At 39.3% G+C, this 13,906-nt stretch overlaps 4 protein-coding genes across 9 annotated transcripts in view; 1 reads left to right on the plus strand and 3 right to left on the minus strand.

The window, feature by feature from the left end:
• Positions 1–5,853, plus strand: part of LOC129758771 (60S ribosomal protein L36) — a 364,808-nt gene extending 358,955 nt beyond the window's left edge. For 4 of the 5 annotated variants that reach the window (XM_055756387.1, XM_055756386.1, XM_055756384.1 and 1 more), the window contains exons 2-3: positions 5,136–5,268; positions 5,539–5,853. In XM_055756387.1, the coding sequence (XP_055612362.1) occupies positions 5,146–5,268; positions 5,539–5,757 (342 nt within the window). In that variant the 5' untranslated portion in view covers positions 5,136–5,145 and the 3' untranslated portion in view covers positions 5,758–5,853. Of the gene's footprint in view, positions 1–4,791; positions 4,938–5,135; positions 5,269–5,538 lie in introns of those variants that run through there. The other variant, XM_055756383.1, reaches the window with a different exon arrangement.
• Positions 387–2,529, minus strand: LOC129758768 (40S ribosomal protein S6). Of its 2 annotated transcripts, XM_055756380.1 has the most exons (4): positions 2,425–2,529; positions 1,795–1,999; positions 507–1,433; positions 387–447 (listed from the first exon to the last, which is right to left on the minus strand). In XM_055756380.1, exons 1-3 carry the CDS (start codon positions 2,428–2,430, stop codon positions 553–555), a joined length of 1,092 nt encoding a protein of 363 aa, XP_055612355.1. In that variant the 5' UTR covers positions 2,431–2,529; the 3' UTR covers positions 387–447; positions 507–552. The 2 variants fall into 2 exon arrangements, with proteins under 2 accessions (XP_055612355.1, XP_055612354.1); XM_055756379.1 differs by having other exon boundaries at positions 387–1,433.
• Positions 5,854–8,490: 2,637 nt separating the features above from the next.
• Positions 8,491–13,651, minus strand: LOC129758763 (histone H4 transcription factor-like). The gene is made up of 5 exons (XM_055756373.1): positions 13,292–13,651; positions 12,513–13,161; positions 12,247–12,445; positions 9,527–9,644; positions 8,491–9,461 (listed from the first exon to the last, which is right to left on the minus strand). The coding sequence occupies exons 1-5, from the start codon at positions 13,577–13,579 to the stop codon at positions 8,577–8,579; spliced, it is 2,139 nt and encodes a 712-aa protein (XP_055612348.1). The 5' UTR covers positions 13,580–13,651; the 3' UTR covers positions 8,491–8,576.
• On the minus strand, positions 10,021–12,207 carry LOC129758770 (zinc finger protein 37-like). The gene is made up of 2 exons (XM_055756382.1): positions 10,815–12,207; positions 10,021–10,747 (listed from the first exon to the last, which is right to left on the minus strand). Exons 1-2 carry the CDS (start codon positions 10,911–10,913, stop codon positions 10,205–10,207), a joined length of 642 nt encoding a protein of 213 aa, XP_055612357.1. The 5' UTR covers positions 10,914–12,207; the 3' UTR covers positions 10,021–10,204.
• Positions 13,652–13,906: the final 255 nt, after the last annotated feature.

The following is a 13,906-nucleotide window of genomic DNA, read 5'->3' on the forward strand; positions in this document are numbered from 1 at the left end:
AAAAATTATTGATTTAGACACAAATTTGGGCGTTTTTGAGCACCCCTCTAAAGATAATCAAGTAAAGCTGAAATTTACATTTGATTTTTATATGAAGATAAGAATTCAATTCACTGAATAATGACCTGGTTTGTTTTTACCAAAACATTTCAAGTCTATTATCGATCACGGATTTCTTTTGTAGATATACTAAAATTGGAACGATACAGATGATTTTGTATTTTGTAGAATAGAAAATTTGTGAAGAATCTTATTGAAGGGAGTAGAGAATACTGAACGATTGTTTGTCGTTATACCCCCAACTTCTGTCAAGTCTGAAACGAGGTATCCAAATTCATTCTTCAAAGAAAAGTGTTGTTCGGATATTAATAATTGTTCAAGATCAATTCAGGTAATCATCCAGTCACTGCATTTATCAGTTAAATCCTACGCCAAACCCACATGATTCTGGAATAAACAGGCGGAATCAACGTTATCTTTTCTTAACTCTGTATTTTTGCGTTTACCATTAAGATTAAATTACAAAAAAGCGTCCCTTCGAAGTAGGTTTATCTACTTCTTCTTGGCCGTCTTCTTTTCCTTTTTAGGTGCGCTCGCATCACCCTTAGCGGTTTCTGGTTTCCGCTTGGGGGCTTCCTTCTTGCCAGCAGCCGCCGCGGTAGACTTCTTCTCTACCTTCTTCTCCGCAGGCTTCTTGGTTTCAGCCTTGGCAGATTTCTTCACTTCAGCCTTCTTGGCGTCGGTCTTCTTGGCATCAGCCTTCTTGGCATCGGCCTTCTTGTCAGCTGGCTTCTTGCTTTCGACCTTGGGCTTGGTATCAGCCTTCTTGGCGGCTTCGGTGGCTTTTTTTACCTCCTTCTTGGCTTCCTTCTTGGCAACCTTCTTAGCCGCGATGATCGAGGCCTTGTCCTTCTCCTTCTCCGAACCAATCGAGCTGCGCGAATCGCGCATCGATGACAGACGGGATCGGCGGCGGATGCGTTCCTGACGACGGCGCAGATGCAAGATCTTCAGGTATTCCGACTCAGCTTCCTTACGGCTCTCGACACGGCGCTTCTTGATGGCCAAACGATGTCTCTTGCGCTGCAAAACGACCGGGGTGATCAGACGCTGGATCTTGGGGGCCTTGTGCTTCGGCTTCTTGCCATCCTTCTCCGCCAATGGGCGCTTGACAACAAACTGACGGACATCGTCCTCCTTGGACAAGTTGTACAGCTTGCGGATGTTGCTGGCACGCTTGGGTCCCAGACGACGGGGAACGACTGTATCGGTCAGTCCGGGAATGTCCTTCTCTCCCTTGCGGACGACGATCAGCGCCAGCGCCGAAAGGTTCTGGTCCACGATGCATCCGCGGACGGATTTACGCTTGCGCTCTCCAGTGCGGCGTGGCCGGTAGCAAGAGTGACCCTTTTTCAGGAGCAGACGAACACGGGCTGTTAAAGAAAAAAAAAAGTGTTATTGCGATTCTCTCAAACTGATGACAGTAAATTAAGGTGATGAGCTAATCTTTTTAGATAATTTTAGAATAACAACAATAGTAAAGCTATATAGCTCAGCATAAACATATTCCAACATTTGCATTATATATGATGGTATAAGACTGTACCTTTTTTTGCGTAAGATAATGGGTACACAGTTGATTTGGAACAGGAATAATAATATTTTTGAAGATATTTTAAGATTAATATATTCTAATAAATGTTATATTCATGATTATCGCATTACTTTTTATAAAATAAACATGTTAACGATTGTAGATAATACGAATGACTTATATTGAAAAAATATACTCACTGTTGGTCAGCACACCCTGCTTCATCGGGAAACCCTGCTTGTCGTTTCCACCGGCAATCTTGAACACATAGCCGGCCCATTCGTCACCTAGATGGTCAGCGGTGATTTCGGCTCCCATACGTTTGTCATAGAAATGACGCAGCTTGTGGTCATCCACGACCTCGAAGGTCTTTTGGGCCCCGGTAGCGGGAAAAGAAACGTTCAACTGCAAGGAAGAATAACGGAAGGGGTATCAGGACCTGCATCATCAGTGATAAACATCAAAACATTTGTTTTGACGTTGGAAAAAAATGACCCAGTTTTAATAATTGTCGGTTTTGCAATAAAATTTAATTCTAATGCAAAAGAAGGATGCTTCACTACAAGAATCAACTCATTGCTTTAACAAAATTAAAATGGATTCATCCATCATGTTCCCGAAGCGATACAGAAGAGAAGGAACTGTCAACTAAAATTTCATCACCGTTCACATGCGTTCATTTTCCAACACTTTTTCCAAATTTAATTCACTATATTCCATAGTTTTAAAGGACTGTTAGGAAGCTTCGATATCCCAAGTATAAATTCCGGCTCACAAAACCACAATTTTCAAAGTATTTATTGTATAAAACCACAAATTAAAACCCGTACCTTCATTTCACACGTCTATTTCCATACACTCGCGGAGAGTAAAAGGCTGTCAAGTTGATGCGCTCCATCGATGGTGGTACTAGATTATGACAACTTCCGTTTTCCGTCTGTCAAATTAAAAATGAAGCGGCGCTTGATGTTCGAAAAGAAAATGCGTCTACACACTGAGTGAGAACTAAGCCTTTTGTATAAAAAACTGCAACTCGGTCTGCAGCAACGGACTGAAGGAGAGGAAAATGACGGGAGGAAGACTAAAATTCGCTGTATCGTTTTTACTGCTCGGTTAAAAGCCAGCAATTTTCGAAAAAAATTGTAATCGTTCAAATTTTAACTTCAGATGATAAGTTTCGTGTAGCAAGTCACACCCTTAGAAAATCCTACACAAAAGTATGTGAAAAGAAGCCAAAACAACCCGTAAATGCAGGAAGTCACCAGTATGTAAAAATGGTGGTACGAAAATGTATGTAAAATAGGCTGGTACATACCAGTATGTAGAAAGTACGCAAAAGAACGTAGAGCTCTGTGAACTAAAAAGTATATTAAAATCACATAAAATAGGAAAAAATCAAAATTTCAATTAGGAATTAAGAAGCAGGGATATTTTCTTTCAAATGGAATGAAATTTTATTTGAGTTGATAATTTATTGAACTTCAATTCAAAGTTTAAAGGCGAGTACAGTAATTTATTTTCGAATACCACCTTCATCATTTCCGGCCACTGTTTTTTGCAAACTGTTTTCGGTTCATCCGAGTAATACGTTTTTCCGTTGGCGTCTATGATAGCGTTTTATGTCGCTTCTGGACCCAGTGGAAACCAACAACTATCCTGAAATTAAGGAGATGAATTGAAAAAAAAAAAGAAAAGAAGCAAAACGCCGTCAACTTAAAATTAACTGAAATTAAAGTTCTTTCTACATAGAGGGTTTCGTAGAACAGAAAGAACTGACAAAGTATGTAATTTCTGAAACCCACTTCTACGTAGAAGTTGTCGAATTTCAAAGTATGTACTTTTTACTGTCCCACTATGTACAATTTTCTTAGAGTGGCATGTATCTCAGTTGTTCAGGTGCTAAATAAATAAATAAGTCAGTACGGTCCGTTAGTATGTGATTTGACAATTGCTTCAGTCCCTTAGTCTGCAGTTGTACCACTGACCACACTGAGAGCAAGTTCACTGGTTGAGATGGAGTTGGAAATTTCGTAGGTTTACAACACTTTCCCATACACCGGTGTTGAAAAAATGTGATATTCAAGCAGTTCCGCTGTGCAAAATTTTTATCGTATCGCGCCAGCACTATAACAGCGCCAGCACTAAATTTTACTTCGGAAGTCCGGACTTCCGACTTCCGACAAGGAAAAGTGAAGTACTAGATTGTCGGAAGTCTGTGGTGAACTGGTACAGCGACGTTTCTAAAAATTTTATTTAAATTTAAAATAATTAATTTTACTTCACAAGTCCGGACCAGGGCGAGCACAGCTACGGGTGTGTTAGGATACCAAAACACGGAATCGACCATCTTGAGACAGGTAGTCGTAATGGTTGGCATGGTAGGCGAACAACTGGTTGTCAGAACTCCTCCTCCTGGCTCCACCACTGAGAAACTTTTGGTACCTCTGGCCTACTTTTTCTCAAACTGCTTACACCCGTCGCTGTAGTCGCCCTGGTCCAGACTTCCGACTTCTGACAAGGGAAAATGAAGTACTGGATTGTCAGAAGTCTGTGTTCACAAGCTTTCACCAGCGACTTTTCTAAAAATGTTTTGTGAATTTAAATAAAATTTTTAGAAACGTCGCTAGTGAACTGGCAACAAAACACAAACTTCCAACAATCTAGTACTTCACTTTTCTTTGTCGGAAGTCTTTCGGAAGTGGGAAGTCCGGACTTCCGAAGTAAGATTTAGTGCTGGCGCTATTATTGTGAATTATAATAAAAATTTTAGAAACGTTGCTGGTGAACTGGCAACAACACACAGACTTCCAACAATCTAGTACTTCACTTTTCTTTGTCGGAAGTCTCTCGTACTTCCGAAGTAAAATTCAGTTTTGCGCTATTATTGTGAATTTAAATAAAAATTTTAGAAACGTTGCTGGTGAACTGGCAACAAAACACAGACTTCCGACAATCTAGTACTTCACATTGCTTTGTCGGAAGTCCTTTCGGAAGTCGGAAGTCCGGACTTCCGAAGTAAAATTTAGTGCAGGCGCTATTATATTTCATGGTGGTTCGAATCGAACATTTTAATTCAAATGTTTTTTTTATAGTTTTGAATATTATTGATGAAAATAAGATTTTAAATCTATAAGATTGTTTTTTTATTCAATATCTACCTCATTTATTTTAATATCTTCACAGTTTTCCCTCAGTGTATGCTATGCAAAGCGTTTGATCGAAAACGTCAAAAATAGTCCCGTAATTTCGAACATTGCCAACTGTCACCGCAGTTTCCGGTTCTAGTACTCCCCTTAGAATTACTGACATCAAACTCTCTTTTCCGGCTGTCATTTACACCAAGGTAAGACGTGATTCCGATAGGTTTCCTTTTAAGTTTGTTGAATTCTTCATTTTGGATCAGCAATGCCTGTGTGCCGACTGATAAAGTTTTTATTTAAACTTTTCTGTTTCAAAAACCTTCCAAATGGATAGCGAGTAATGCCTTTTAAAGTAGATTTTATGTTTTGAAAATTTTTACTAATGCTGTTTACTTCTCCACAGGAGAAACGATGGCTCCGCGATACGAAATCTGCGTCGGCCTGAACAAAGGCCACAAGACGACCAAAATAAAGCAGCTGCAGTACCGTGGCGACCGCAAGGCCAAAGGAATCCGGCCATCCCGTACGAAGGGTGTAAGTTTTTGTTTTTTCGTTTATTGTTGCTTGGTGTCTATCGATGTTTTCATGATGAAACTTCCTTAATCCATTCACAGACGGTTTGTGTTTTCCTGTTGGCCTTCGGATGGCCAACATTCTGTTGGTCGTTTTGGAGGTTCGACTTGCAAAATCAAACATACTGGTTAATATTTGGTTCTGATACTCTTTAGTTTGCCACGAATAACAGCTACCCATATCAATAGCAATACGGAATTAATTGACGCTGTTCTATTTTTTCGTTTGCAGATCCAAACTAAGCACACCAAATTTGTGCGCGATTTGGTACGTGAAGTCGTTGGCCATGCTCCGTACGAGAAGCGCGGCATGGAATTGTTGAAGGTGTCTAAGGATAAGCGCGCCCTTAAATTCCTGAAGCGTCGTCTGGGAACGCACATCCGTGCCAAGAGGAAGCGTGAGGAACTGTCCAACATCCTGGCCCATATGCGTAAGGCCGCTCACAAGTAAGCGGTCTGAGTTCCGTTTTCTGTTTGTATAAGGCTTACAAATATTCCCCTAAGATAACACATTGGTGAAAATATAAAAAAAAAATCATAAAACGTAGCTTTCAGATGTACTGAATTGGAATCCGAAAAATGTCTTGTGTAGGCAAAATAAGTCACCGTGAGTTTTGTCACCTTATTCCCGGAGTCGCTATTCTTTATAATCACTCAACAACGTTGATTCTCCAAAAATATTTTTATCCTCGGTTTCTTCTTTTCCGGAAATTTAACACTGCGGGCCCAATTCCTCATGCACTTATTCTGCGCGTGAGGTGGCGATAGTTAAGTCACCTGAGTCCCTCGATACCAGTGTTCCGAATATCACTCAATTCTCATGAGAGACACTGAAACGTTTTCAACAGCGAAAGCAAAACCTAAATTGTCGGTTGGTTTATCTCCCAGTGGGGCAAAGATTGTGTTCGACAGCGCTGCTCCGAGAATCAAAGAAATAAAATTTGAAAGAGAGACGTTTCTTCTGTTGGAATTCTCAACTGAGTGAGGAGCTACCTGATTTTCAGTTTCTTTTTTCATTCAATAACTTTTCTTGCTCAATCACTCACTCACTCACTCGTTTACTGATCGATGATCGAATGCTGTCTGCCTGATACATCTTGCTTTGTTGTTGCTGTTGTTGGGGAGGACCAAAGTAGCCATTCAAACACGCAGGCAGTACGTATGAACATATGTTTCTGCCGCTTTGCCAGAAAGTACGCAGGCAGTATGAACCGATGCAAGGCCGCATTGATTGAGTTTGAGTGAGTGAGTGAGTGGATTTTCGAATTGGATCTTGTATCAGTCAGTGTCTCAATCACTTCTGATACACCAGGTAGTGAGCTTGAGAGATCGACTTAGATGCGAGTCCGCTCTCGCTTTTGAATCTTGTTTACATTGGCCCTTATTCTGCGCCGCGCGTGACGTGATGATTGTCACCTCACCTCGGAGTCACCGTGAGATTTGTCACCTTATTCCCGGAGTCGATCCGGGTAAAGTGACAGAGGTTCATTCTAGGTGAGCGACCGAATGAACTCATGTGTCAAATTTGCTCGGTTTGTTTTTATTTCGTTCGCGATTCCAAATGTTAAAATTAAATTTAAAATCAAAATGTACAAATTTCGGTACACAAACGGTCACTAACGGATTGCAAGGTTTGAGCAAGCAGCTGGAATAACTTTTGGAGCTGCGAATAGAGCGAATCGGACAGAATTTGGTCTTATATGTTTGGTTCCTGGAGCGGCTTGGAAAAAAACATCCAACAAAATAGCGGAAATCGACGGCTGCTGCCCCAATAAACTGGTCCTTTGCATACAGATCAACACATGGGATACGACACCTCGACGTCGATAAACATGATTCAGTACAGGACTTCAAAGCTGTAACATTAATTTGTTCGAAAACAACATTACCGGGTGAAAGTGAAAAATCCCCCCGCGACGGGAATTGGATAAGATGAAGTGAAGTGCAAAAAATGTCTTATTTTAAACTCGTTGCATGTAAATTGCATGTAAATAAAGTTGTATAAAATGAAATTATAACCTTTTTCGATTTTATATGTTTCAAATTTATTTCCAACTTCTACCTAGTAATTTTTTTTTGTTGCACAAATGATTGAAAAAATCAAAAATTGAAGTGATTTTTGTTATGATTGATTCTTAAACTATCACACTTTAGTGTAATTAAACGTTTAGAGCCTAATTATACCGTTTTGCATAAATTTTCCTTTAAATTTTTATCCCGTCACCACCTGAAGAGGTACCGACAATTGTCACCTAAAATTGTCACCCGATTGCGACGATTCTCACCCACGGTGACTACGAGAATAGGGTAAGAACTCACAAAGTTCATCCGAAGTGACAATCCTCACCTAAACCGACTACTGGAATAGAGTGACTTGGGTGACTCTACTATCGTCACGTCACTCGAGGCGCAGAATAAGGGCCATTGACTTCGCATTGTCGCTCTGCCGATTCTCTAGGGAACAACAGGCAGCAGCAATCGGCTTTGAATGTTTCCAACTAGAAACCTATCATGAGCGTTTCTTCCGAGTGATTTTCGGAAGACTGCTCGATACCACGAGTCGCTCTAGGTGAGGAGGACTGGAGTCCCGTGGCGGCAAGGTGACTCGACTATCGTCATTTCACGCGCGGCGCAGAATAAGGGCCATATAGTTTCCTTAACTTTGTGTAGCACCAAAAAGCTATCGTTACTCAATAAAATTATAATTTAAGGTGATCAAGCACTTCATTTTTCAAATGCTGAAGTGGATCAGTTTTATTGAATCCTGTTTTCATATTTTCTAATATCTACGCTCAGAAAAGTTAAACGGTGTAACATGTGGAGTATAAAATCAAAAATATCAATGTTGTACATAAAACTGAATAAAGAAACTAAAAATGTGGTGCATAAATCTAGGGGAAGAACAACCCGAAAGACAACAAATTTACGATAATTCCAGTGGAAATTTGGCCCCAGAAACTTCTGGATTGAAATTTAAGGGCAAGTTATAATCAACCTTTATCGAAATTAATTAGTTATCGAAATTTTTTTATTCCTAGTTTACTAAAAATTGAGCAAAAAAATCTATTCGCTGTAAGCGATTTCAGCAAATAAATTATTTTATCGTATTTATTGACTGACACGTCATAACATTTTGTCAGCTAAATAAGAACTAAAATAATTATACCAATAAAACAAAAAAAACAAGTTGTTTATAACGCATAATATTTAAATAAAAGGTTCGTACGACAAAGACCTATCATTACTACAAGCTTAAATTTTACATTTCATTCACTGGTTAGTTTGTAGCAGATTGGCATGGGTAATTTCTGTCGTTTCGAGGGTTTCACTTCGGATGACGCTTCCGGTAGAGTCTGTTTCCTCGAATGAGATTACGATGGGTTTTTCAGTCGGCGTCCCCAAGTATCGTTTCATGACTGTAAAATTGTCAATATTCTTACTTAGCGATATGTCAGGGGCAACCTCAATAACTTCTGCCTTCGCTGTCGATGAACCAGAATCCAAAGGTTCCAGATCCATTGGCTCCTGTTTGACGTTGACTGATTCCTGCTTGAGAGAAACCTTGGTGGCTGAGGGTTTCCCTTCGTGTTGTTCGACAATGTTCGTGGCAATGTCTGCCACCTCACCGGATTGCATCTGTTCCGAATTCGAGTCTTCATCGAATTGTTCAGCTACAGGTTTCGAATCGTCGCTCGACGAGGTCGGGTTTTGACAGTCCGAAGGATCTGCCAGACATCGATTCAGTTCAGACATCGATTCCACTTTAAGGTTCTTTTTCCGATGCACAGGTTTTGGAAGGACTGCATCGAGTTGAAGTTCTATTTTAAATTCATTTTCATTTATTGTTTCGATTTTGTTGCAGGAAAACTTGGTCCAGCTGGTAGGTTTTGTACTTTCTTCTTCAACCGATTCATCCGCTGTTACGGGTTCTTCCGGCGGTGGTTTGTTACTGACCGTATCGCCATTCTCAGTCCACAGCAAACGGTTAACGCCATCACGATCAGCTCTATAAGTAAATCTGGTATAACCGGGCGGTCGTTTGAAGTTGTGTATCTTGATCAGGTGCTTGGATAAAGTGCCGCCATGTTTGAACTGTTTTTCACACACGTGGCATCCATAGATTCCAGGGCTAGCCCAGTGCACTGCATCGACGTGCTGAAAGAGCATTGGAGATTAACGTTTTTTTTCGACCCAAAATTTATAAAAACCGTGTTACGTACTGTTTTCAGCGACTTCTGGCATTTGAAGGCGGCATCACAACCAAATTCTTCACAACGGAAAATCCGCCGATCGTCATGCGTCAAAATGTGGATCTCAAGGTCTGTCATCGTGACGGTACTGAAATTTAAATATATCAGGTTAACACAAGCAGTTAGATGTCTGGCTAAATTACATTACTGCTAAAAATGACTGGAAATTTCTCAGCAAAATAAAACCATGGCATTAAATTTAACTGTGTTTATTTAGCTGTCTATGAAAACCTAAGATTATTGCACAATAATGTGATTTTAAAGAATTCAGATTATAAAGTTATATTCTACATTACAAACCATTTCAATCTACAATACATACGAAATATAAGATAAGATGTCTTCTTCTAATCAGGAGTATCAAAATGCAAAATAACATCAATTCAACTTGCCAAGTAAGTTAGAATGCTTTGCACGTGCTATAAAAATTCTTATAAAAAAAAACTTCTATCAAAAGTCGGGTAAATGGCGAAAAAAGTAAGCATTAAAAAAAATCACAATAAAAATGTAAAATTATCCTAATTCAATTTTTCTCCATAATGGTACTTCCATCATTAACCGTCAGATGAAATTATGCTAACAAAAAAGATGTGGAACTGTCGAGAAAGAAATAATCGCATGGAAGGTATCGAAAGATACCTGGTATAACTACTGAGGAAAGATTTTGTCCAGCAAAATCTTGGGATCGGTAACGGGGGCGGATAATCGTCGACCTGGTGCCGGCAGGTATGTTCTCCGGAATCGTTTACCGTGAGCTGCTTTGTACACGAACGACGGAGGACCTTCGCCTAGAGCATCTTCAGTTTGTGGAGGCTCCTTTTCTACGATCTCAACGGCAGCCATTTCTATTTCAATCAAACGATCATTTATGGATTTAATTTGCTGTATTTTGTACTTTAGATAAGGTTTCTGATCTGTTTGTTCCTTTAGCTGAACAGATTTCATTTTTTTTCGTCGTGCTTTCCGGTTTTTGTTAAAATCAAAACTTGCTTTGTTTCGAAGAAATGATGCTAGTTTGAATTTGCCATCCGCTTCGCAGCGATAGGAAAAACGGACAACTCCACCTGACCGTTCATAGCCGTGGATTCGTATTAAATGGGTTGAGGTTGAGGATGCGTAATCAAACATTTTACCACATTCGTGGCATTCATAAATACGCCGTGCTCTGTTGAAGTGAAACTCCGATATATGCTGGAAATGTAATACAAAAATCAGTGATATAAAACTTTCAACATCGTATAATTACATCTTTACTCACATTGTTTAAAGACGATCGATATCGATACGCGTCCTGACAGCTTTGAATCGGACATTTATGCAATCCACGAGAGGTGTGCACCCGTTGATGTTTTTGCATATCATTAGCAGTCACAAACCTGAAAACGATATTTTGGCATTGTTTCAAAACTTCTCTCGATGACCTTTTCGGATTTGCTCAGAAATACCTTGTCGTATAACTATCTTATGTGAATTGATACGAATTCAGAGACAAGACAAGTTGATCTCTGGTTTGTACGTACTTATACATTTTTATTAAAATCTAGTCCATACTTATCGCTGGATATGTTATTTTCGTTACTGCAACGTGACGCAAATATCCCATGTTGTTCGGGAAACTCGAGACACGATATGCAGTAATCAAAATAACAAAAAAAAAACCTTCGCCTAGTGCAGACCAAACTAAAGTTACTTCAAAGTCTCCAAGAGGTAAATTGTTAAGAGAAACACTGAAGAGACAAGATAATTTATATATACAAATCAAGAGAAAAAGTGTGTAATATTAAGATCAGTTCTAGTAACGTTTATAATTATTGTAAAAAAAGGGGGCACTGTAAAAAAAATTTCAAATAATAATATGATGAATTCATTAGCCTTAACGTTAAATTTTGACGATCATCGGGGTAAAATGGTTTTGAAGAAAATTTTTAGTGGCAGGGCGCATGTACTCTCATGGAATTAATACCAATGATGTATGAATGTAAAAGTGGAAAAAAAAAAATCACGAAAACCTACTAAAACATTTTTACTGTAAAGATAGTTTTGTTCAAAGAACGTGTGTTTGTCACACAGGCGTTGGAAAAAAGATTAAAAATGTGTGGACAATTCACACCCCCAATACAGATATCAAATTCGAAAGACTATCATTCTACCGCAACACAAAAATTACGCTAAAATTATGCTCGACGACAAATTCGTTGTAAGTGAATTTCATAAAATTCTTTGGACACATAAAATGCAACGAGTCTCAAGTGCTCATTACATTATGCACACATTTTGCGCAAAGGAGCAGAAATAACAAAATAGAGAAGAATGTTTGCACAAATTATAGGAAAAGACAAATACTGGCAACTGGCATCCTAGCCTAACAAAAAATGGATAAAGTTGATATTTATAACGAAATTCATGTCAACATTATGAAATTTAGTTGAAAATCGAAAGTTTAAATACATTTTGTCGATACCTTACTCCGATTCAAAACAATAAAGAACCATTTGTTCTACACAAGATCAGTAGAAGTTTCAAATTAATTCCAAATTTACCATGAAGAATCGCATATTTTGGCAGAGGCATTTAAAGGCGACGAAAGACAAAAAGATAAGAACTGTTGCTTTTGTTGATACAGAAACTCGTACCTTTTAGAAAGGAAACGCCATCTACCTAAATAATATTAGAAGAAAAATTCAACTCACCGATGGTCACAAATCGTGCATTTGAATGGTTTTTCGTCTATGTGCCGGTATCGGATGTGACACAGCATTGCTTTCTGCGAGGGCCACATCATCGGACAAAGCGAACATGCAAAGCGTTTCCTGTGCACATGTCTGTGATCGTTCATCAGTTGTTTGGTGGCAAACAGTTTGTTACATTCTGGGCAGGTAAACTCACGATCTGCCGAAAAATAAAATCATTGGTAAAAAGTCAAAGTTAAAGAGGGTTTAAGATCATCAATACTTACTATGGTAATCCGCTTGACGTCTGCAGTGGTCGATCAGTTTGAGACGTGATACGAAGATGGCCCCACACGTGTAACAACCAATGATACGCTCCCTCGAATGGCTCCGCATGTGTTCCAGAGCAATGCTTCGCTTTTTATATCGTTGAGAGCAACCCTCCCATAGGCACGTTATCTCCTCTTTGCTAGACTTTCTGTCTATGGGGAATTGATCCTGGATGTGGCTGTGAGTGTGCATAAAGAATAGCTGCGCCTTGGTGAAATTTTCTCCACAATCTTCCCATCCGCAACGAAAAGCCGTTGTCTCGAATTGTTCTATACTGTTCCGTCTTCGGCTGTCATTGTTACATTTCGGCATCGTAACCAACTGGCATAAACTGGCCCCGTATGTTTTCATTCGCTGGTGGTACGCGTGGAAGTGAAGATGACTTTCCAGCTCTTGTCGGTTCTCTGTTTTGAACCCACAAAGGTCCCAGTGGCAACAGAACTCCCCGTAATCCGTGCCATATTCTTGCATGTGACTTTCGACGTGCACCGAATAAACCAGATCATCGATTGTTTCGAAACCGCACCTTAGCCACTCGCACTCGAACATAACGGAATTACGAATTTCTTTCTCGCTGTAATGTTTCAACTGTCGGCGGAGAGGTTGCTGTAAAAAATCATCACCTATTAGGTCTGGAACTCTTTACAAATTTTATACGAAAGGTAAAATGAAATATTTTAGTATAATTTTCAAATAAGACTATAAAAGCACTTTTTTTTTCTACGTGAACGCTTACCGGAGGTCCTTCGTTCGGCATCGGTTCCGGGTCGTCCAGCACAGGTTCCTCATCGTTATCCGGGGCCGTTTCAGGCACCTCTTCAGGAGCATTGTTCGCTTGCTGTTCCAGAATCCAATTACGACAGCGATCGATTCGTTTCTTCTTGGGAATAACACTGTCTGCATCGATGACATCTTGACGTAATTCCGATACGGTTCCATCTAAAACGGGAGAAGCTTTTCTGGACTCCTCCTGCTCCTCCCACGGAAATGGACCAATAACTTTCAGCCTACGTCCTCGTTTCATTTCTAAATTACTTAAAACGCATCCGCAAGCCAAATCAACATTTTTGTGGGCGCGATTGAAAAAAAGAAAATTACACGCTTCACACCGTCAACCGGTTGAAGACTATTTTTAATGTTTCCAAAAATAATTCAAAATCAAAATTGATAATATTCCTTTTGTCAATTTTCAATGTTTTTACATGAATAGTTAACTGTTTTAAAATTTTCATAAAAATATTTACAAACAGATTCAATTATTGTATTGACGGCAGCCTCAAAATTATGAAATTTGGAAAACAAATTGAAATTTAGGTCGGAATTTTATAAAATTTAATCTTCTGACAATTTT

This window comes from Uranotaenia lowii, chromosome 3 (genome assembly GCF_029784155.1).
Source record: "Uranotaenia lowii strain MFRU-FL chromosome 3, ASM2978415v1, whole genome shotgun sequence".
Classification (NCBI taxonomy): domain Eukaryota; kingdom Metazoa; phylum Arthropoda; class Insecta; order Diptera; family Culicidae; genus Uranotaenia; species Uranotaenia lowii.

What these genes read in the sequence shown, in the direction of transcription:
- LOC129758768 (XM_055756380.1), bottom strand. An exon ending in GCAGGGTGTGCTGACCAACA is followed by an intron (nt 1,434 to 1,794) that starts GTGAGTATATTT and finishes TTTCTTTAACAG; the next exon opens with CCCGTGTTCGTCTGCTCCTG.
- LOC129758770 (XM_055756382.1), bottom strand. Translation starts at nt 10,913, where the DNA reads ATGCAAAAACATCAACGGGTGCACACCTCTCGTGGATTGCATAAATGT. An exon ending in ATCGATCGTCTTTAAACAAT is followed by an intron (nt 10,748 to 10,814) that starts GTGAGTAAAGAT and finishes TTACATTTCCAG; the next exon opens with CATATATCGGAGTTTCACTT.
- LOC129758763 (XM_055756373.1), bottom strand. Translation starts at nt 13,579, where the DNA reads ATGAAACGAGGACGTAGGCTGAAAGTTATTGGTCCATTTCCGTGGGAG. An exon ending in TGCACGATTTGTGACCATCG is followed by an intron (nt 9,645 to 12,246) that starts GTGAGTTGAATT and finishes TTTAAATTTCAG; the next exon opens with TACCGTCACGATGACAGACC. An exon ending in GCCAGAAGTCGCTGAAAACA is followed by an intron (nt 9,462 to 9,526) that starts GTACGTAACACG and finishes ATGCTCTTTCAG; the next exon opens with CACGTCGATGCAGTGCACTG.